A 24,846-nucleotide genomic window follows, 5' to 3' on the forward strand; every position below is an offset into this window, starting at 1 on the left:
TCCTCTAGATTTTGTTAGACTTCCTGGTCTTTTCTTGTACCTATATTTTTGTTCTTTTATAAGTAAAATTGATTAATAATTAATTGTTACATTTTCATTTTATTTGGTAAGTTTAGTGAACACATTTTTAGTTGCATTTCTACACATTTTTACATACACATTTACCTGATAGCCCTGTTTACAAACTAGATCCAAGGCTTTTGTTCTGAAGGCAGAGTGGAAGCGCGCTCATCCAATCAGAACACAAAGATGCGGGAAGGAAATAGCGTTTATCAGGACAGTTGTGCAAAATGAACAGCAGCTTCCTCATTTATTGCTGCATGTGTTTCCTTGTACAAAAGTTCCTTCGCTGAAGTAGGTTGACGAAAATCAGCAGAATAAACCACAATAAGGTAGGTAACACATCACATGCGATGTTACTATGATTGTTTTTATTAGAATGCTGGTTGTGTATGCGTGAGCTTTACATGGTACAACAGCACCGCTCCAATTGTAGGATTATTATTTTGTATTATTTCAGAAATAAATCAGTTACTTTGACCCCAGATAAAGACAGATAATACACAGAATAATACAAAAGCACTTTACTTTAAAAGGATGAAGGGTTATGATTTAACTGTGCAGTGTATTTATTCTGATAAAAATAACAAATGTATTTTTTAAATTCAGATATAATATAAATAAAATTTAGACATAATCTAAATACAAAATGATGTTTGTTATGGTGTTATTGTACATAAACTGTTTGTATTTTATTGAGTATGCATTTTTTTTCTCTATCTTTATTGAACAAGTGAATGTATGAAATTTTGACTTCTTTCTGGAGTTTTATCAACGGTTGACCAGGGATCCCCTCAGAGGAACCAGAGCTGGCCAGGGAAAGGGAAGGCTGAGTTTCTCTATTTAGGCTGTTGCCCCGACAACCCAGACAGAGAAGATGGATGGATGGATGATGATTAATTTCAAATCTCTATTTTTTTTTCCAGTTAAAAGGCAAATTTTTGGTCCTGAGTAAACAATGAAATTGTTGTTGTTATTTGTGGATTTAAATACTCATAATGATGTGCAAATTACATAGCATATTTAACCCATAAAAACCCAAACAGCCACAGGCAACCAAAATCATCTACTGATTTAAAATGTTTAATAATTTCTGATCCACTAATCCTATCAATACATGTAAATAATTGGTGTAAAGCACAGTTTGTCATCTTTTCATGGTCATCAGATATGACCCATTTGGAGATTCAGAGGCTCCATAGTGAACATGGAAACACTGTCATCTTCTACAACACTGATTAATCAAGTAAAATCCATGAAGTTTTACTATATACTATGGGTAGAGACACCTGTTTTTAAGTTCAGTTATTGATATACAGTATTTTGCTGAAAAAGTCAGTTTTTCTTTAGTTTTATCTGATTTTGATTGCCCTTAACTTGAATCTGAGCTTATATGAACATCTGCATGATCAGTAAATTAAATACAGGACTATACATAATTGTCACTGAAAAAACGCAAAATACAGAGAATAATGTGATAATAAATGATGATAAATCACTGGAAGGTCTAAAGAAAAATTCACTGGGGAACTGCCACAAAAGTAGCACTGGGTCTTTATGGGTTAAAAGAGGAAAATGATGTGGTACTAAGGAATGCTGGGAAACAGGACAGGTGACAGGCTGACACGTGTGATGCTGACACCATAAGAGACCAGATATTTGTAGGAATAACTGGGAAGATATATTGTGAATTGGGTGAAATTGCCTTTTTGAATTATTTAAAGGTCCTGAACTAGGGATGTAAATTAACGATTAATCCATTAATCATTAGTTGGTTGACCGTATCGATTAATTGATAAGCGGCGGTTTTCCTGAGACCGGAATTTCTTTTTCAATATGGTCGATAAGAATAAAAGCTAAATATTTTTTATATACTTAATGAAAAAAACATGTCATATTCCTTAATGATGGATTTATTTGAACCATTAGATACAGTCGGTTTTTCCTGTGGAATTCATCTGTTGGTGTGGCGGTGTGTAAGGGGGGGTGCATGCGCGTGCGTTTCGCCGGTGGGTGGGTGGGGGTGTGCACACGCGTACGTTTCGTCGGTGTGTGGGGGAGGTACTCGGCCGCATGCATGCAGTTTGGCTGGGGGATGCATGCGTGTTGGTTGGTAACTGCGCGTGTGCATGCATCACTTTTGGTCCTACTTATAATACTATAGGGCAGTGGTTCTTAACCTTGTTGGAGATACTGAACCCCACCAGTTTCATATGCACATTCACCGAACCCTTCTTTATTAAAAAATGAAATATGATTTTTTTCAAATTCAAGACACAGGTATATGTTTTACTCATGCACAAAATGAACTGTGCATTAACATCACTGTGTTCAAAGAACAAAACCAATACAGTGCATGAACTCACAACAAATTGCATACCTTTTCACAAAGACATGACCTTTTTTTACTACCACACTGAAATGGTTTTAATTTTTAACCTTATGTATTCCAATAAGGAACTTATTGTATTTATGCTATTTATCATTTTTAACATTTTAACACACACCCATCACCTAATTTCCATCAGGCTACAATAATAATCAATATTTACTGCAAATCAGTGTGACTTCTGCTGTTGCCTTTGAGAGACCAGTTCAGAAATGCATGGCTTCACCTTGGCAAGTGCCACTCTCATGTCATTTTCACAGCAAAGTCTGTTCCTTTGTGTTGTAGTGCTATAAGCAACAACAATACACCGCGTATATTGGATGTCAATCAGAGAAAGAGTCTCCGAAGCCGTTTGTTTACATACACGGACCTAGCCTGACACACACACCCGACTAATGAGTCGAGTGTGTGTCTTGACCTCCGCCGGACCCCTGAGACTGACTCACCGAACCTCTAGGGTTTGATCGAACCCAGGTTAAGAACCACTGCTATAGGGGAACTAGGAGGTGCCAGATCAGGAGGCTTGAGGATGTTTTCAACTTCTCTCACTGATCATGGACTAGACCAACCTCCAGGGAAAATGTTCTGATCCAATACTGACCTCGCATTTGTGCATGTATTTATTCGGGGGTGCACTGCTCCTACAAACAGATCGACCAGTCAGTGCTTGGCTCCACCATGTCCATAAAGACATTCTAACTCATCAACGCCATGATCCGGTTCCATGACCGGCTGTCCCAGCCACAGCACGGACAAACCGGCAGCCTTCGGACAGGTGTGGACAAGGGCAATTAACCGACAATTAATAATTTAATTGAGCAAATTCTTATCAACAATTAATCGTTAGTTGATTAATTGTTTACATCCCTATCCTGAACAGAGAATTTGTTTAAAGTGGATTGCAACAACACCTTCGGCCGGAATCGGTAGTGTTTTTAGGGGGCAAAGACTCCGCTTCCCATGAGCACTAGCACCTACTGTTGTAAGGACATAACTCTGGCCAAGGCGTGCATTTGAAGCTAATGAATGAGGAGCGGATCCTCTCTACAACTCTGCATTTCTTTTTTCAAGACAGCAACTTGTAGGGTGCTGTGACGTTTGAAATGAGACAACAAACAAACTTTATAAAGTCAGTTTGTAGTGTAGTTTAGTATCTGGCGTGAAAATGAAAGTGAAACCCACTAACTGGAAGTCTGACTCCTGCTTCTGTCTCTATTACTCCAGAGCTCTGGAGTGTTACACACAAACCGGCATTTAAGACATGTCCCAATAATATACATTTTCACTAGCTTTTCCACAAAGTGTTCAAGCATTTTCATAAATGACTTCGGTCAGTCAATATCTTCATCATTCTGCATTAGCAGTTCAGCACTAGCTGCTTCAGTCTTCTGCATTCACAGTATTCTACTTTTAAAATTGTGTTATTCCTGAACGACAGTTTAGTATCCATTCTATACTTGTGTTGAAGGAAGAGGGCCAACTCCGGGTCTGTTTTCATTGCTTTTAACTCCCTTAGTTCTCTCCATTCGTTCAATGCAGAGGTTTATCGGTGTTTTAGCCAGTGCTCTATCACTATCCTGTTTAGTTTTCTTTTTTCTTTCTGGCAGTCCAGTTCCAGTGTCCACCGTTACAAAAAAATAAATCCGAGAAATCCCTTTCTTTAGGAAAAATGACGGATCTTACTCCTCACTCATTTAGGTTACTTCTCACTGCTAACCTCTGCCGGTCGGTGTGTTGTTGTCATAGTGACATAAGTCTGCTGTATAGCAGTTACAGTCTTGTCTGACCCAGCCAGGGACGCTGGAAATAGCATTTGGAAATAACCTTATTTTGGTGCTGATAATCTCATTTTAAATTGCAGACTATGATCAGGCATATATCTAAAAATGAGATTTTTTCAAGATCACACAGAAACTCTGTTTAGCACGTTCAATGAAATGCCTCCTTAACACTCTTTCTCCATGTTCAGATGGGATACATGACTATAGAGGAGCACAGCTCCACCGTGCTCCACCTGAAGAGGTCCCCCGGGATCCGGTCCTGGTCTCTGCTTGTTGGTAAGTGCATAATATGCAAAGGTTCAGCAAAATATTTTTCTTAGTCTTTCCCCTGTAATCCATCTAAATAATACACTCTTGCTTTCATTTCAGGCATAGCCTCTGTTGGCTTGGCAGCTGCTTACTATAGCTCAGGTACATAAATGGCATTTTGACAATCTGTTACATGTTTGTCTGTTTGTTTTGAGACTACATTTCCGCTTTTCTTTACTGTATCTAATATCTCTTTGCTTCATTATGTGTGGAGCAGAAACATTATTGTTTTTAAAACTTTATTTTTTGTTTTGTTCATATTCAATTTTAGTTATTTTTATGATTGTGTAAGTAGTTTTATAATAATAATAATAATAATAATAATAATAATAATAATAATAATAACAATAACAATAATAATAATAATAACTATTATTATCATTATTATTATTATTATTATTATTATCTTGCCCCCTGAAGGGGAGGCAAGGGGTATTGTTTTGGGTTCAGTTTGTTTCTTTGTTTGTTTGTTAACACTGTAGCAGCAAAAGTATTGTTTGAATTCATACCAAATTGGGTTTAGAGATTGCCTGTGACTAAGAATAGATGTGATTACATTTTAGGAAAAGTAGGTCAAAGTTCAACTTTTTTATGAATTTTTCAATAATTTTTGTTTTCCCATTTCCCATGGGGAAATTTGAAATATCTATAAAAGCATACATTTCATTTCAGTTTACTTCAAACTTGGCACATATATAAAGGCAATTGATATGCTGACATCAGCACATGCATACACATGATGACGTCAGCTGGATTGATGCCAGCATATGCTACAATACATGCAAGGAGCGGGGTTTGTTGTGCCTGGCACCACTTATTTTTATTAATACAACAACAATAATAATAACAACAAGAAGAACACTAGGAAGTCTTTATCTGTATAGCACATTTTTTTTTACAAGGTTATTAGGCGCATATACATGTAGAAGGCAAAACTATGCAAATAGAAATTTAAAAAGAAGAAAAAATTAATGCAACAAAATTATATTAAATATGAGATTTATCACTAAGGAACCCGAACAGGTATGTCTATGGTTTGACTATACCTGTAAGTTGAGAAATATCCAACAGGAAATAGACTAGTCTTTAGGGGAATATAAAGTGTGTCATCAGCATAAGAGGAAATGACAATGGAATGTACGAGGCAAGGCAGATTTATTTGTATAGCCCAATTCACACACAGGGCAATTCACAGTGCTTTACAAAAACGGAAAAGAGACAGGTTAAAAACCCACAATTACAATTAAAACATAATCAATAAAACATAAATAATAATCAATTAAAACAAAGTAAAAGAGAAGAGTGCAGATAGAACCCTTTCAGTTGTTCTATGCACAGTTGAACAGAGCTGTTTTCAGCCTGGACTTAAACATTGTCACAGTAGAGGCCTGTCTCACGTCATCAGGAAGACTGTTCCAGAGTTTAGCTGCAAAGAACTGAAACGCAGCTTCACCCTGTTTAGTCCTGACTCTGGGCACCAGCAGCAGACCAGTCCCTGAGGTTCTCAGGGTCCGAAATGGTTCATATAGGACCAACATGTCACAGATGTACTTTGGTGCTAGACCATGGAGAGACTTATAAACGAGCAGAGCTGTTTTAAAGTCTGTTCTCTGAGCCACAGGAAGCCAGTGCAGAGATCTGAGCACATGACTAATATGGTCGTACTTCCTGGTTCTAGTCAGGACCTAAGTAGCAGTGTTCTGAATGTACTGCAGCTGTCTTACAGCTTGTTTAGAGTGTCCAGTGAGAAGGCTGTTACAGTAGTCTAACCTGCTAGAGATAAATGCATGGATAAGTCTCTCTAAGTCTGGTTTAGACAGTAAACCTTTGATTCTGGCCATGTTTTTGAGATGGTAAAAGGCTGATGATGTAATTGATTTAATGTGGCTGTTAAAGTTTAGGTCTAAGTCCATTATTACCCCTAGATTTCTAACCTGATGTTTAGCTTTTAGAGTAACAGATTCCAGATGACCGTTGACACTTTCTCTAGGTTTTTGTGGTTCAAAGAGAATGACTTTGGTCTTGTCTGAACAATGGAATGTACTAGTTTTAGTTGATTTTTAATGTGTGAGTTTTTCAGGTGTTATGAGGTAAGTCTTGATTTCTAGAAGATGGAAATGGTAAGAAAAAATAATGTGATGTAATTAAATATTATTAAAATTATTCTTTATTAAAGGTTAAAGTTATGTTAGTCTTGTACAGCGTATTATATCCCCATATCCTCATCTTAGGTACTTTATAATAAGACAAAGAGGAATAACAATGAATTATTGCATTGTTTCATTGTTTGTTGAAGTTTTATTTTGTTTTGTGTCATTTTATGTGCAGTCAGAAAAAAATAATTTTTACTGATAGTTCAGTTTTAGTTTTAATTTTCATGATGTGTAATATGGATCACACAGACAGTATCCCCTGGAAGGTTTTCTACATCGCTGGCTGCCTCTTTGTGGCCATGCAGAACATGGAGGAGTGGGAGGAAGCAGTATTTGACAAAACCAAGAACTTGATTGAGCTCAAGACGTTTAGCTTGTATACCTATGTCCTTACGTTATGGAGGAAGGGCCAAGAGAAAGGTCAGTAGCAAAACAGAAAACAATTGTCGTTTTCTGGAGCAAAATTTCCCATCTTAAATCTTTTACCTCTATCAGTTGTGTTGGACCTGACGCACCTTCATGACATCTGTGTCCAAGAGGAGAGGGTTCGTTACTTGGGGAAAGGCTATTTGTTGATGCTGCGGCTGGCGACGGGTTTCTCCTACCCCCTCACCCAAAGTGCTACACTGGGAGGACGTAGGTAAGTGTATGTACAATGGGAGGATTTTTTTTTTACATTCTAGAATAAAATTGTTCAGTGTATGATATTTGGTCACATCTAGTGGTAAAGATACAAATTCCAATCAGATAAGCAAGAAGTGGACTGATCTACTGTGGTGTTTCTCATGATTTCTGAACTGCTGATTTAAAGCCAGGAGTTAGTGGTTTGGTTGTCAGCATGCTGGCTTTTTGGAGCCAGATATGATGTTTTTGGAAGAAATCAAACAAAATTTTGTTTATATACTGTAGTGCCACATCATAACGAAAATTGTCTTATGACACATTTGAGCTGGTCTAAACCAGACTCTTGATAAGCCAATTCACAGATGCCCAACAGAATTCTCCAGGAGTAAACACTTAGTGACAGCGGTGAGGAAAACCTTTCTTTTAACAGGCAGAAATCTCAAGCAGACCTCAGCTCTGGAGGGTGGTTGTCTGCCCTGACCAGTTGGGGTTAAAGTCAGAGGTGTAAGGAAATATTGGTTCCGCAATACTGTGATACTGACAATACTGTATCAGTTTTAAAAAGTACTGTATCAATATTTTTAGGTATTTATTCAAAAGCAGAAATGGCCGAGGTTTATTTTGGTTTCTTGGTTTTCTTTTTTGTTTGTATTTTTTGGGAATCCTACAAGCTCTTTTAGTTTACATATTCACATGGGTATTTTGCTGTTTGTATACTATGAAAGTAGAATTGTGATACTACAGGTCATGCATGTAGGTTTTTTTTTTAAATTGATAACACTCTTTCGTTAAATAATGGTTATTTCAAGCATTGTAAAAGCAGATTTTACTGTCTGAAAGAGGCAGTTGTCAGGTCCTTCGTTGGGATTGCACAAAAATAATGTTATGATGTTGGATGATTCAGGGACTGTCCACTATTCATTCTTTTCACAACAAATAGAATATAAACATTTGAGCAGGATCTTAAAGCTCCTGTACACACTTTCTGCATGATCTTAGAAAAAGTCTCATTTTTAGATATATACCTGATCGTAGTCTGCAATTTAAAATGAGATTATCAGACATAGGGGTAGAGGAAGCGAAAGAGGGGGAGCGGGAAAGAAGGGAGTAAACGGGGAGACATATGGATGCGCAGCTAACTGAACAATAACTTAAAAACTAGAACTGCTGTTACTAGTATAACTACCGATAAGTAGGACAAATACCCGTTGATGCTATCACTGCTATACAAGTACTAACAGTGGATATACTACTGCTTCAGCTGTTAGTACCAATAATAGCAACCTCTACCATCCATGTAAGTATTTGATAAACAATATGATAAAATGGCAGAGGTAGGGGAGTGTGAGGAAATATGGATGAGCTGTTGTTAAAGGAATTTGGGAATGTTTTGACTACAATTTGGCACAATTAAACCGTGTGTCAAGAAAAAGAGCTTTATTTATCTAACTGGGTCTAAGCAGACATCTGCGCCTTCTCTTTTGCCTTATAATCTTTATAGATACTTTTAGATATAGATTATAAATTATCACCCTTAATTGTGTAATTGATTATTTAAAATCTCATCCAGTCTTATTACCTCCACCAAGGAACAGTGGAAGTTATGTTTTCATCAGGGTCCACCTGTCTGTCTTTGTTTGTCTGTTAGCGGGGGGGGGCACAAGGCAGAAATGATTAAGGGAAGAAATTATTAAATTTTGGTGGTGATCGGGGGGCAGATTTTTGTTTGTTTGTCTGTCTGTTAGCAAGATAACTGAAAAAGTAATGGAAGGATTTTGATGAAATTTACAGGAAATGTTAATACTGGCACAAGGAACAAATGATTACATTTTGGTGGTGATTGGGGGGGGACTGATCTGCCTTGGCGGAGGTCTATACTCTGAGTACTTTTCTAGTCTTGTCATCTTTTCTTACCTTGTTTTATTATTATTAATAATAACAATAATAATAATAATAATAATAATAATTAGGGCTGCATGATTAATCAATTTTAAATCGAAATCAGATTTTTTAATTCGGACGATTTTTAAAAAAGGGAAATTGTCAAATCGATTTCATCTCTCTCGTGCCTCCCGGCAGCATGCCTGCGGGCTACCATAGGCTCTTCCTCCTATAGAGGGTATGCACATACGTCCCCCCCCCCCCCCCCCCCCCCCCCAGGCCACGCCCCTCTAAATCAGACTGAGTGGCAAAAACCAACCTGCTCAACATGACACAGTATAGCAGTAAACACAGCGAGACCAGGAAAATGTGAAATATGAAATTATATTAAGGACAATTGGACTCGACATGGGTCTGTACGAGCTACCAAAGATCAAGTGGTCCGTGAACATTGACATGTGGACAGAAATCGCGTATCCTGACATCCAGGGTGTAGGGGATCATCGCTATTTTTACCTGAAACAGATATACATGGTTTCATTATTACTGACATCCAGGGTCCAAAACTAGGCAGAGAACCAGCTGATCCAAAGTGCATTTACAGCAGACAGTGTGCTGACCCCAGTGAATGAGCTACTGGTATTGAGGATATTTATGTCTAGTTAATATCAAGTACTTTATACAACACAGATGCTACTGCTTTGTACGAGCAGGGTACGACTCCATTCTTGTAAATTATAATATTTTTCCCAACAGTTTTTAAATTACGACATTATTCTTGTAATATTATAGCTTTATTGTTGGAATATCACGACTTTAATCTCATAAACAAATGACATTTTTGTGAAATTATGAGTTTTTTTTATAACTACGACTTTGTTCTCATAACATTGTGATTCTTTTTGTATTTGACTTTATTATCATAAAATTACAAGTTTTATATTGATATTTTATGACTTTATACTTGTAGTGACAAGCGTTTTTATTTTCTCATATGGCCCTAATATGCTGTCGTAGCTTTGTGCTTAAGTACCCCCATATTTGAAAAACTAGGTTAGCCTCAGTTTAAGTTAGTTTACAAATCATGTAGGAGCACAAGGTTCATAATCACAAAATGAAAACAAAAACCATGAAAGATCTGATCATGAAACCAAGAGCTTTACTAAGAAGTAATGTTAGCCAAAACACTATGTAATTTAAGGTATGATTTTACCCAAAAATACAGCATAAATTAATGTTACCTGACATGAAACGGGATCCACAAATCGAGGTTTGGTTTCCTGGATTTGTGGATCCATCTACTTCTCTTTACTTTGTCTTTCGGTGCCTGTAAAATGATAGCTCCAACTGCTTTTCAAACCTGTTCATACAATTTTAAGTGCTGCATCGAGCGACGTCTTTCATTCCTTTTTCTTTTTCTCAACATACTGTGCTGTTTTGGTACAGCTGTGTACCAAACCGAACAGGTGTGTACCAAAATGGTTCAGTTACAGGCCTAGCATATATATATACTGCTACCTCATTCGGCCAAACGGCTTAGTAGGAGATAGTTAAAATACAATGTCAGCGAAAACGCTGACTCAGCATTTTGGAAATTTCAATCCAATATGGCCGACTAAGGGCTGGTTTTGGGGCGTGGCCATAATAATATTTTTTGTTTGTCTCCTCATGATGAATCTGTGTACCGATTTTCGTGGCTCTACGACAAACATTATGTTGGACAAGCTCCCATTGGCGCAATGCATTTCCACTTTTCAAGGGGGCGCTGCCGCAACATTTCTTTACCGACCTCTACGAAACCTATATGTAAATTCAATTTCTCGCACTTCTGAATTTTAGGCAAAATTTGGTGAGTTTTCGTAAATTTTCAGAGGGTCAAAATTGAGCTCAAAGAGCAGGAGAAAAATATAAGAATCTGAGCACAAGAACAATATAGCCATTTCTATGGCAACCACATATTTGGCCTTATTTGAAAGCTCTCGAGCTCCCCCACATGTCTGTCTCAGTGCCGTGAATTTGAATATGTGTGAGAGTGGCGACAGTGGCGAAAGGCAACCGCGTCACTGGTGATTTCGTCCCCATGCGCCCACTGCAGACTCAATAGGCCCTGCGCCAGCTTTACTCTGCTCGGGCCAAATTAAAGCTGCAAGCAGCATTGGGCGGGACCTCGCACCGGGCGTTCCGCCTCCCCCGCGATCCGCCTCCCGTGACCGTCCACACCTCATCTCCACTCACACCTCTCCATCCCCATACCAGTTCCCACCCTTTTAGTGTCCGTCCTCCTTACATCTTTACAGAACACCAGCGACCCTCTGCTGAAACCACCATCACCTTTAAATGAGACTTTTATTTTGGAAACCTTACTGTGTGTATGTGCATTTGTTTTGTATGTGAGAGAAAGAGTCCGTATGAAAAATGAATTGAAAATGAATGAATAATTGAGCATAAAATTGATGATTTATCACATTTAAGGCTTTTATTTTGGAAAAACCCCATTGTGTGAGCATGTGTGTCTGTGAGAAAGAGTACTGTTGAATGAAGAAACATTGTACAAACAGTTGTGCATTTGGTCATAAAAATGAAAAGAAGTTATGTAATAGACATTATGTATTATTCTTAATTGGGGTTTTATTTTGAAAAAATGTACTTTTGAATGTGTGCAAAATTTCTAATATGCACAATATAATGCAGTAAAACCTGTTTAAAAATAAATAAATAAATAAATAAATTTGGACTGCCTGGGACTTGAACCAGGGTCCTCTTGGTCAATAGACAGCTACATGAACCACTGCACTATAGACAGACACATGCAAGTGTGCACCAGGAAGAGTTTTATATGGACTTTGTCATTGTGAAAAGTGAAACTGAATGTAGTTTTCGAAAAATCGCCATAATTCCATAACCGTAGGTCGTAGGTCGCTTTTTTGTGAAAGGTCTGAAATGAATAAGCAGTAATTGCAGAAACGTAGAGTAACTTTCAAAGGCAGATTGCCAACTTCCTGTTGGAGTTAGCTCATGAGTGTCAGTGTATGATTTGTCGGGCTCAATCAGACCAACATTTTGGCATTTGTTTCATGTTTCTGTGACATTCCGACTGGCCGCTAGGGCCGATTTTGTGTGTTTTTTAGTACAACGGTGGCGCTACAGAGTCCACTTTGGCACCCAAGGGGTTAATTTTGATATTGAATGAGAGTGTTCAGCAGCCATGACAAACATGGCAAATTTGGTGAGTTTTGGAGCATGTTAAGGGGGTCAAATGGCAGTCTAAAGTGGAAAAAGTATAAAAATAAACAAATTGTTATAAATCAATAATTGTACATCGTATCTCCAAAATTTTTGGATGTACGTGTTGTGCTGAGTCCCATGAACGCGTTGATATGTCACATGTGGAGAAAAACTCCAAAGTGAAAAATGAGTCCCAAATATTGCAACTACAGCCTCTCTCTCTCTCTCTCTCTATATATATATATATATATATATATATATATATGTGTGTGTGTATACAGATGGAGAAGCAAAATTTACAACATTTTGAGGCAGGGATCGAAAGACAGTGTATGACCAATTAGTTTATTGAAAGTCATGAGAATTTATTTGCCACAAGAAAATTGACATAATAGAAAATGTTTTTATTCTATGTGTCCTCCTTCTTTCTCAATAACTGCCTTCACACGCTTCCTGAAACTTGCACAAGTGTTCCTCAAATATTGGGGTGACAACTTCTCCCATTCTTCTTTAATAGTATCTTCCAGACTTTCTCGTAATAGTTTTGCTCATAGTCATTCTCTTCTTTCCATTATAAACAGTCTTTATGGACACTCCAACTATTTTTGAAGTCTCCTTCGGTGTGACGAGTGCATTCAGCAAATCACACACTCTTTGACGTTTGCTTTCCTGATTACTCATATGGGCAAAAGTTTCTGAAAAGGTATGGATAATAGTGTTAGGTATGATTATGACATCAATATATGTTTGGTTTCAAAACAATTGATGTCGTGCCTGCTGAGAAAAAACAACTAAATGTTAGAACCAGGGACACAAGACTTGGACCCAAATGCACAACCAACAGACAGGAATAAAGTTAATGAGTGTTTATTAAACACGGACAAAATTAACAGTTCACAAAAAGGTTTCGTTAAGGAGTCTTCGCAGGTCAGACTGTGTGAATTCGTCACGGCATCCGAGACCAGCAAGGGAAACTCTCTGCCCGGGTCGGGAGCACACGAGGGTAACCCGACTAGGAGTAAACAGAGGAGAGTCAGCGAACAGACCAGGTCATACACAGAGGATCCAGAAAACAGGCAACGGTACATGGGGATAAAGCAAAGCACTAACCGTGAGTCCAGGCAAAAGTCGAAAACCAGTGAGGCAGAATCAGGCAGAGGTACAGGAAGGGATCAGGCAGGCTCAGAAGTCGAGGACAAACCGGGTCAGGAACGGACAGACAGGCAGACGAACAGGTTCAGAGAATCGCTGGTAAGTAATCACAACACAAGGAAGGAATACGAACTGGCGACTAACTGAGGGGAACACAGGGTTTAAATACAGAAGAGGGCGGGAAGACAATTGGACACAGGTGGAGACAATCAGGGAGGAGTAAGGTAATCAGGTAAAAGGTGAACACAAAAAGGAAGTAAAGACACCAGACGAGACACATGAGGGAAACTACAAAATAAAACAGGAAGTGACACACAAGACAGACAAAACATACAAGAGTCCAGTACTGATATGACACTAAATGTTCATTGTAAATTTTGCTTCCCCACCCTGTATATATGTGTGTGTGTATATATATATATATATATATATATATATATATATATATATATATATATATATATATATATATATATATATATATACAGTACAGGCCAAAAGTTAAGTTTGGACACACCTTCTCATTCTTTGCATTTTCTTTATTTTCATGACTATTTACATTGTAGATTCTCACTGAAGGCATCAAAACTATGAATGAACACATGTGGAATTATGTACTTACCAAAAATGTGAAATAACTGAAAACATATCTTATATTCTAGTTTCTTCAAAGTAGCCACCCTTAGCTCTGATGACTGTTTTGCACACTCTTGGCATTCTCTTGATGAGCTTCAAGAGGTAGTCACCTGAAATGGTTTCCTAACAGTCTTGAAGAAGTTCCCAGAGATGCTTAGCACTTGTTGGCCCTTTTGCCTTCACTCTGCGGTCCAGCTCACCCCAAACCATCTCGATTGGGTTCAGGTCCGGTGACTGTGGAGGCCAGGTCATCTGGCGCAGCACTCCATCACTCTCCTTCTTGGTCAAATATCCCTCACACAGCCTGGAGGTGTGTTTGGGGTCATTGTCCTGTTGAAACATAAATGATGGTCCAACTAAACGCAAACCAGATGGAATGGCATGTCACTTCAGGATGCTGTGGTAGCCATGCTGATTCAGGTTGCCTTCAATCTTGAATAAATCCCCAACAGCGTCACCAGCAAAACACCCCCACACCATCACACCTCCCCCTCCATGCTTCACGGTGGGAACCAGGCATGTAGCATCCATCCGTTCACCTTTTCTGCGTCGCACAAAGACACGGCGGTTGGATCCAAAGATCTCAAATTTGGACTCATCAGACCAAAGCACAGATTTCCACTGGTCTAATGTCCATTCCTTGGGTTTCTTGGCCCAAATAAATCTCTTCTGTTTGTTGCCTCTCCTGAGCAGTGGTTTCCTAGCAGCTATTTGACCATGAAGGCCTGATTCACGCAGTCTCCTCTTAACAGTTGTTGTAGAGATGTGTCTGCTGCTAGAGCTCTGTGTGGTATTCATCTGGTCTCTAATCTGAGCTGCTGTTAATTTGCGATTTCTGAGGCTGGTGACTCAGATGAACTTATCTTCAGCATCAGAGGTGACTCTTGGTCTTCCTTTCCTGGGGCGGTCCTCATGTGAGCCAGTTTCGTTGGAGCGCTTGATGGTTTTTGCGACTGCACTTGGGGACACATTCAAAGTTTTTGAAATTTTCTAGACTGACTGACCTTCATTTCTTAAAGTAATGATGGCCACTCGTTTGTCTTTACTTAGCTGATTGGTTCTCGCCATAATATGCATTCTAACAGTTGTCCAATAGGGCTGTCAGCTGTGCATCAACCTGACTTCTGCACAACACAACTGATGGTCCCAACCCCATCAATAAGGCAAGAAATTCCACTAAGTAACCCTGACAAGGCACAGCTATGAAGTGAAAACCATTTCAGGTGACTACCTCTTGATGCTCATCAAGAGAATGCCAAGGGTGTGCAAGGCAGTCATCAGAGCAGAGGGTGGCTACTTTGAAGAAACTAGAATATAAGAGATGTTTTCAGTTATTTCACACTTTTTTGTTAAGTACATAATTCCACATGTGTTCATTCATAGTTTTGATGCCTTCAGTGAGAATCTACAATGTAAATAGTCATGAAAATAAAGAAAATGCGAAGAATGAGAAGGTGTCCAAACTTTTGGCCTGTACTGTATATATATATATATATATATATATATATATATAAAACATACATATACATTTATACTTATTTAATTTTTTATATTTTTTCTGTATTGTTAAAATGTTCTTGTGTGGAGAATTCCATTCATGTCGTTACAGCACCAACTGCTGTTGTCATTGTATGCATTCCACAAGAAAAAAATTCGAGGTCAAAATCCAGTTCAAAGTGGCGTCGGGAAAATAATAGTAATAAAAAACGTACAAAAAACAATAGGGGCCTTGCCTTCTGGTAAAACTTTATTGTGTGTGTGTGTGTGTGTTTATGTGTGTGTATGTGTCTGTTTGTGGGTGTGTTTTTTTTATGTATGTGTGTGTGTGTTTGTGTACCATTCACATTTTTATCATGTCTTCATTTTTATTCAGCTTTTATTCATATATAATTTTGGACATACATATATTTCCTATGTAATTTTCATATTTTTCTGTATTGTTCAAATGTTTTTGTGTGGATCATTTGACAGTTGTCATGTTGTCAGTCACCCTAGGAATCTGACTGTCTGTTCATGGTCTTACAGCACCACCTGGTGGTTTCATTGTATGCATTTCACAGGAAAAGATTCAGCCAATCAGCTTTCAGGCATCGGAATGCCAAATAATTTGGAGGGTCGTTAACCTCTTGAGACCCTGAAAGAGGGAGACAGCTATTCTTTGAAACAAACAGTGTTTATTTTATAACCGTACATCGTATCTCAAAAATTCTTGGACTAGAGGAGAACAGAAAGTCTCCTTTGTGGATTAATATATCATATTTGTAATAAGAGATTGAACTGAATAAGCAGTGATGGTGGAAAAGAGTATATTTCTCTTATTTTTTGGGTGTGAGAATACAGTCAGAGGCAGATTGCCAACTTCCTGTTGGATTTAGCTCATGAGTGTGAGTGTATGATTTTTCGGGCTCGATGAGACCAACATTTTGGCGTTGGTTTCATGTCTGTACGACATTCCTACTGGCCACTAGGGGCAATTTTGTATGCGTAGGTGGCGCTACAGAGTCCATTTTGGCACCTGAGGGGTTAATTTTGATATTGTATGAAAGTATTCACCAGACATGACATATTTGACAAATTTGGTGAGTTTCTGAGCATGTTGAGGGGGTCAAATGGCAGGTTGAAGCCAAAAAAGCATAAAAAACCAACAATTTATTATAAATCCATAACTGTACATCCTATCTCAAAAATTTTTGCACGGGAGAGTTGGGGTGATTTTTCTGAATGTATGGATATATAACATGTGGGGAAAAGTCAGAATTGAAAAATTAGTCCCAAAAATCACAATTTTCCAAACTTATAAAAAAATAACTGAGACATTAATTAGAAATTTGTGAACACAGTTTTTTTTAGAAGGGTTCACTCTATCTTTTGGTGCTATTTAGAAGCCAATATGACAAACTGGCTCATACTAGTTTTAAGTTGAGGGTTTTACTTTGAAAGGCAATTTGCTGACTTCCTGTTGGAGTTAGCTCTTGGTGCCCACTGGATCATTTGTAGTGCTCGATGTAAGGAACATTTTGGCATTGGTTTCATGTCTCTCAGACATTCCTGCTGGCCGCTATGACAGTTTCTGTGTTTTTTGACATAGGTGGTGCTAGAGAGCCCATTTTGGCACCTACGGGGTTAATTTTTGCATTTTATCAAATTTTTCGCCGGACCTGACATACATGGCAAATTTGGTGAGTTTTGGAGCATGTTTAGGGGGTCAAAATCCAGTTCAAAGTGGCAGACAGAAAAGAAAAATAATAAAAAAACGAACAAAAAACAATAGGGGCCTTGCCTTCTGGCAAGTCCACTCACTGTGTGAGTGGACCTGCCCTCTCGGCTCGGTCCCTAATCATAACAAACGAATAACAATAGGGCCTTGCTTGCAGGCAAGGCCTCTCACTATGTGAGAGGGCCTTACCTTTTGGCTCGGTCCCTAATAAGAAAAAAAAACGAACAAAAAACAATAGGGCCTTGCTTGCAGGCAAGGCCTCTCACTGAGTGAGAGGGCCTTACCTTTCGGCTCGGTCCCTAAAAACGAACGAATAACAATAGGGCCTTGCTTGCAGGCAAGGCCTCTCACTGTGTGAGAGGGCCTTACCTTTCGGCTCGGTCCCTAATAATAATATAAAAACGAACGAATAACAATAGGGCCTTGCTTGCAGGCAAGGCCTCTCACTGTGTGAGAGGGCCTTACCTTTCGGCTTGGTCCCTAATAAAAAATGAACGAATAACAATAGGGCCTTGCTTGCAGGCAAGGCCTCTCACTGTGTGAGAGGGCCTTACCTTTTGGCTCGGTCCCTAATAAGAAAAAAAAACGAACGAAAAACAGTAGGGCCTTGCTTGCAGGCAAGGCCTCTCACTGTGTGAGAGGGCCTTACCTTTCGGCTCAGTCCCTAATAATAAAATAAAAATGAACGAATAACAATAGGGCCTTGCTTACAGGCAAGGCCTCTCACTGTGTGAGAGGGCCTTACCTTTCGGCTCGGTCCCTAAAAAATAATAATAATCTGAGCAAGAACAATGTAGCCGTTTCTATGGCAACCACATATTTGGCCTTATTTGAAAGCCCTCAAGGTCCCCCACATGTCTGTGGGGTCAGATGTCACGTGTCGTGCACTTACACCCACATGACTGATTCCGAGTGGGCGTGGCCCATTGACTCCCATTCATTCTGAGCAGGTGTAAATATGCGATTTGTGCACGTCATGTACATCTTCGGAAAGGTCTCAGTGCCGTGAATGTGAATATGTGTGAGAGTGGCGACAGTGGTGAAAGGCGACCGCATCACTGGAGATTTTGTCCCCGTGCGCCCACTTCAGACTCAATAGGCCCTGCGCCGGCTTTACTCGGCTCGGGCCTAATAATCTGAGCAAGAACAATATAGCCGTTTCTATGGTAACCACGTATTTGGCCTTATTTGAAAGCTCTCGAGGTCCCCCACATGTCTGTGGGGTCAGATGTCATGTGTCGTGCACTTACAGACACGTGACTGACCCTGACTGGGCGTGTCCCATTGACTCCCATTCATTCTGAGCAAGTGTAAATATGCGATTTGTGCTCATGTCATGTACATCTTTGGAAAGGTCTCAGTGCTGTGAATGTGAATATGTGTGAGAATGGTGACAGTGGCGAAAGGCGACCGCGTCACTGGCGATTTCTTCCTCATGCGCCCACTGCAGACTCAATAGGTCGTGCGCCGGCTTTACTCAGCTCGGGCCTAATAATAATCTGAGAAAGAACAATATAGCCATTTCCGTGGCAACCACTTATTTGAAAGCTCTCGAGCTCCCCCACATGTCTGTGGGGTCAGATGTCACGTGTCGTGCACTTACACTCACGTGACTGACTGTGACTGGGCGTGGCCCATTGACTCCCATTCATTCTGAGCAGGTGTAAATATGTGATTTGTGCTCGTCATGTACATCTTCGGAAAGGTCTCAGTGCCGTGAATGTGAATATGTGTGAGAGTGGCAACAGTGGCGGAAGGCGACTGCGTCACTGGTGATTTCATCCCCATGCGCCCACTGCAGACCCAGTAAGCCCTGCGCCGGCTTTACTGGGCTCGGGCCTAACAATGTGTATGATAACAGAAGTATACACTGACTTTAAACAACTGATTCATATCAAAAACCCTCGGCCTGACTTATGAAAATCTTCAATATATTGACTGTCACTGATACGTTGATTTGTAAAATGTAAAATGTTTGAGACTGTGATTTAATATTGGAATTGGTTGGTTTGTGCAACAGATGTATAAAGGAATCCCAGATTTATGTAAAACAGTACAAACAGTGGTAAAGAATGAATGTAAATGAACCATAAGTCTAAGAGAAATAAGTCTCAGAGAAGTAAATTTACAATGAGAAATAATTTAAACTGTTTAGAGACTTAGCATGTTTCAGATCATGTGAGTTGGTGTCGTGCCTTTTATAATTAATAATGCATTTTATAATGAATAATAAATAAATGTGGATGACAGAATCCACAAAGTGGGATAAGTGGAATAAACACCCCACCCCCACCCCAGATCACCACCAAAATTGAATCATTTCTTCCTTGTGCCAGTATCAACATTTCCTGAAAATTTCATGAAAATCCATCCATAACTTTTGGAGTTATAGTTCTAACAAACAAACTAACAAACACGCACGCACGCACACACACAAAGCAAAGCGATCATAATACCTCCTGGCGGAAGTAATAATAGGTAATAAAACAAAAACCCCAACGTTTATGCTTGTAGATGCTAGATTTCAATGCTTTTCTGACTTCAAAACTCTGGTTTACGAGTACAGCTGAATGCACCATTAGTCGTGGGCATATAAGACAGCCCAAGCACCAAGATGTTAATGGATCAGCTGTGCATTGTTATTAACTGAGGATTATGTGGATAATTGAACACCTTGTTTTCCCAACTCGGCATGGATCTTCTCCAGGCTTCCACCTTCTTGAATTGGTGTATTGTATACTGATCAATTTGAGGGGGACGGATCGGGTCACTATAAATCTGGGGGGGACGGATCGGATCACTAAAAAACTTGGGGGGGACACGTCCCCCCCATCCCCCAGCGCTATATGCACGCATGCTGTACTGTACTGTCTTCCGATCCGGGTCCGGGTCGCGGGATCAGCAGCCTCAGCAGAGGAGCCCAGACACATCCACCAGCTCCGGGGATATAATCCCTCCAGCGTGTCCTGGGTCGGTCTCTTCCATGCATGGATCCCCCAATTTAAATATAACCACATGGGGATCACTCATATTACATGGTCCACGCACACACGCATGACTGATGCCTGTCACTGACTTACATTGATATCACTTCTGTGGGCCCAGATACCCCAAAAAGGGAAAAAAAAACAACTTTTTTTATGATTCATTTATTTCTCTTACTTGCTGAATTTTTCATTCACAAATGTAAGTTCTGTAACACAAAACCCAATGTTATTTATTTTTTGAAAGATGTTGAACTTTATTTAAAGCTGTTAGATAAATCTGGAACCAAAAAGGCTATAAAAAACATCAGTATTTGCTCTGATTTGGACACTGTATTGTAGTGTAGTCCCCCTGGCAAACTTATGTTCTTTTCTTGTTTTATACATTTTTTGTATACTCTACTTAATTCAATAAAGATTTAATGAAAAGAAATAAAAAATAAAACTTCTGTGGGCCATTCACCTGATATCATCACAGATTTGAGGTATGGAGCAGTGCTTTGCATTGCGGGCTGGTCATGAAAATGACATGCTGACTTCTGTTGTCTTTTGTCGTTTAACCCAAAATACGAAATTGAGTTTTTAGAGGAAAACATCTGGATTTTATTTTTTGCCAAAATTGTGCAGCCCTAATAATAATAATAAGAATAAGCGTAATACATCAGTTTTATGTAGCGCTTTTCTAAGTACTCAAAGATGCTTTTGTATACTCTTACCTTATCCACTTATATGATATCTAGTCTTATCTATTCTAATCTTATCTTTCATCTTGCTTTATCTCCTCTTGTCTTACCATGTTCCATCACTTCCACCTTTTTTCTTTATCTTGTCATACCTTGTTTTGTCTTTCCTCTGTATTCTTTTTCTTACTAGAGCCAATGTTTCTTGGACGTACTACTCTTAACCTAAAAACCCGTTGTTCCATTTGTCATGTCAGTGATGTGGAGGCAGTGGCAGCATTGCTAAAACGCTTTCTGGGTGTGGAGGAGCTGCAGCGGTGCAGGCACCAGGAGGAAAAGGCAGAGTTTGGAGAAGATGAGGATGAAGAAGGAGATTCTTTGGACAACAGCAGCGAGTCAGTGGATGAAGATGAACTTTGACCTCTGTGTGACACACACTTGTATTGTAAGTTTAGGTGGATTGAAATGCATTACAGAGGTTATGGATTTAATAAGTTAATTTAGCACATGCATGCGAAGTTAGTTCCTCCCTACAGCATTACTTCATAAGTCAGAAAAGGTTAAGGCAGCGAAAACTGGATCACCTTAATGAGTGTACTTTATTTTTTATATATGACAGGGATTTAAAAGTCTCAAACTTTTCAGTTCATGTAAATGAATATGATTTTGTTGTTTTCATTACACTGGGCCTGATTTACTAAAGGTTTGTGCATGTAAAAACGTGCGCAAACTTGTCTGCACACACAAAAACACCTTGAAGCTTATCTACTAACAGGACGCACTGAGGGTTGCGCCTCTCAAATGGGCAAAACAGCTTGCGCAACCCATTTAGCGTATTTTCCTTGATGAATATGCAGTATGGGTGTTTCTGCCAGAACACGCAAAATTATTGGGAGGAGTAGATACAAATATTTATTCAGCACACAATGTGATTTACCAAACCTGAAACTGATTGTGGTGGCTGATTTTGCGTCTATATGTAGCGTATCTGAAAGGCAGGTTTTAACTGGCACAGCTTCGCGGAAAACTGGCTGCAGTTGTTGTGGCGAGGAGGCGGCATAGACACAACCAAAGGCAATGCAGAGAACCAATCTAATCTGATAACATCAACACTTTTGGATTGACAGAAGAAAAACAATAATAATTTGAGACATATGGACCCCTACTTTATGGGCCTGCTCCCCACGCCCAGTTCCACCAGTAACACATCACCATTAGGCCAGGACCGGACTCCTGAGAGGACCAAACGGGATGGGTTCTAGTAGTGCTGCACAACACACATTTGCGCAAGCAATCTTAGTTGATCACCTGTGACAGGCAAAGCAATAGAACACGCATTTTTTAGTGCGAGCGAGCACATTTGCTTTCGTTATTTGCGATCTTAGCAAATGTGTTTATTTAACAGAATGCGTTCTTCCTATAAATTTCCCAGACCACCCACATGGTAATCACCTTTTGTATGTTTATGTGTACACAGTCTGCAATCTGGAGAAGTGCATGTGCAAACTTTAATAAACCGTCAAGGACTTTCGAGGCTTCATCAAGAGTGAATTATGTGTGAGATGTTGGTTCCTATTGCTGTACTGTCTTTTTAACATGCTTTTCTTAAACCAAAGGCTGAATCTCAGGCATTCTCAGGGTTAAAGTGCATTTAATCAGGTGTCAATGAATGTCACTAATAAGAAAGAAAAATGGGACCATTTTTATGCCCCTGCCTGCCCATAGGAGTTCCATCTGTCTATCCAAGATTTTTGTCCAAACGATTTTTCCAAGATCATTCACCCAATTCTTTTCGAATTTGACACACATTTTCTTTATCACTAGGAGAGGTGCAGTGCACAGTTTGTCGGCTGAATTTCAGTTTTTAGATCTTTTATGAGCTTTTGAACATTTGATCTCAGAAAATTTCTTCCACCGATTTCTTGAGTATTCACCCAATTTGACAAAGTGCGATCAGATTGAAAGCTAAGACGGACAGAATAATGTTTATTTTAATTTGACTGAACTACCCAAAAAGGACAGTAATTTAATCTAGTCATCTTTAATTTAAAATTCAAAATGATTCCCTGACCAAGCAGGGTATTATTGCAAAGGAGGGGCAAAGTGTTGTGCGGCAGAGCAAGGGGTATCGCTTACTTTTTCACTTGTTTTTTAAATGTTGGTTGATTTACTGTCTGTTGACTCTGACACAGTTGCAGAAATCATATAAAACTGTTTTCTATGTCTTACTCTATTTGGTGTCATTTTTTATACTACTGGTGGCATTTCACCCAACAGTTGGCCTTTAGATAAATTACAGCAGAGCTGCAACAATGAATATTAAACTATTAAATTCACTGATAATTGGTTTGAGTATTTTATCAAGAGAAAAAAGTACAAATTGTGAATGTAAAGTGAATATTTTTGGGATGGGAATTTGTAGACATCTAAGGCTTCTGTGAACCAAACATTCATTTATCTTCTGAACTCCTTTATCCTCTGTAGGGTACTGGAGCCTATCCCAGCTACCTATGGGCAAAGGCAGGGTAGACCGTGGACGTGTTGCCAGCTCATCACAGGGCTGATATATAGAGACAAACAACCAGTCACTCTCACATTCACACTTAGGGCAATTTAGATTTAAGCCTCAGTCACAAAGCATCTTACTAATGATGGGTTTGTACGAATCTCCTTGTTGGTACGAGATCTGGAGTTCGTAGACATTTGTGGACAGAGCAATACTTTCTTACTTTCTTATGATGTCGGTGTGGCTGCATTTGACATGTCCATGCATAATTTGATGATGACTGATGATCTTGTCAGACATTAAACTATGTTAAGCTTTTTTTACATTAAGCATTTTAGAATGCGAATATGCGTCTTATGTGTTTGGTGCTGAATCACACATTCCTGTAAAGTATGCGGGAAAACTGACCTGCACTGTTAGAAGTTAGGAGTCATAAGAGTAGAAGGTAAAAGAATAAAACAAAGACACACAAGAATAATAGAGGGAAGTGAACGTTGAAAACACTAACTGTCCGTCATGCTCATTCTCTCCATCACCCTGATCCTCGTCCCTGTGGACTGTGCATTATCTCTGCAGATTTTGTGTTGTTTCCTCAAGCTTCTTTTTCTGTTAAAAAACACTTTATTACCTTCAGCACCATGCGTTTGAGTCCAGTCATACATATACAGACAACTTTATTAGTCCCCAAGGGGGCAATTCAGTTCAAGCCGTTCCTGAACATAGAGGAACACACCACCAAACAACAGCGACAACAATGACATCAAGCAGAAGACAACAGAGTACAACATGACAGACACCACGTCAGTACATAACCAAGGCCACAAGGGCCAAAGAACTTAGAAGAGAGAACTCACTAGCACTTAAACCACTGTCCACATTATTGGTAGAGTGGTGGCACAATAAAGTAACCCAGAAGAAGATTTAAAAAAAATAAATAAATAAATAAATGTAATACATAAGTGGGCATACAGAGATGCATTTGGCATTCTTGACAGTCTTGACAGTTTGTATTCGACCCCCTCCAAAAACGGCACTAGTGCCTATAGGAACACCTTATGTCCACCTTAAGAAAGCCGTACGAATCTCTGTGTGAATATTCGTTCATGTGAATGTTATAGGGGACCCCTAATAACAACGTAATGTGTTCTTCTGATCTATTTGCAGCCAGTGCAGGAACATGTGGGTTCTGGAAAGGGCTCCTGATCCACGAATGTCGTGCGTTGTTCCTCGGTTGTTCGTAAGGCATTTG

The 24,846-nt window shown here is 39.2% G+C and overlaps 1 protein-coding gene across 2 annotated transcripts; it reads left to right on the forward strand.

Moving 5' to 3' along the window:
* The first annotated feature begins 248 nt into the window (after window positions 1-248).
* On the forward strand, window positions 249-21,661 carry cybc1 (cytochrome b-245 chaperone 1). Of its 2 annotated transcripts, none has more exons than XM_030122459.1 (6): window positions 249-392; window positions 4,402-4,506; window positions 4,600-4,641; window positions 6,942-7,112; window positions 7,188-7,332; window positions 21,349-21,661. In XM_030122459.1, exons 2-6 carry the CDS (start codon window positions 4,419-4,421, stop codon window positions 21,509-21,511), a joined length of 609 nt encoding a protein of 202 aa, XP_029978319.1. In that variant the 5' UTR covers window positions 249-392; window positions 4,402-4,418; the 3' UTR covers window positions 21,512-21,661. The 2 variants fall into 2 exon arrangements, with proteins under 2 accessions (XP_029978319.1, XP_029978318.1); XM_030122458.1 differs by having other exon boundaries at window positions 4,419-4,506.
* The last annotated feature ends 3,185 nt before the right edge of the window (window positions 21,662-24,846 follow it).

This window comes from Sphaeramia orbicularis, chromosome 19 (assembly GCF_902148855.1).
Source record: "Sphaeramia orbicularis chromosome 19, fSphaOr1.1, whole genome shotgun sequence".
In the NCBI taxonomy this organism is placed as follows: domain Eukaryota; kingdom Metazoa; phylum Chordata; class Actinopteri; order Kurtiformes; family Apogonidae; genus Sphaeramia; species Sphaeramia orbicularis.

Bases quoted from the DNA above. Each gene is read 5' to 3' on its own strand.
- cybc1 (XM_030122459.1), top strand. From the start codon at position 4,419: ATGGGATACATGACTATAGAGGAGCACAGCTCCACCGTGCTCCACCTG. The intron at 7,113-7,187 runs GTCAGTAGCAAA...TACCTCTATCAG, and splicing joins GAGGAAGGGCCAAGAGAAAG to TTGTGTTGGACCTGACGCAC. The intron at 7,333-21,348 runs GTAAGTGTATGT...TTGTCATGTCAG, and splicing joins GCTACACTGGGAGGACGTAG to TGATGTGGAGGCAGTGGCAG.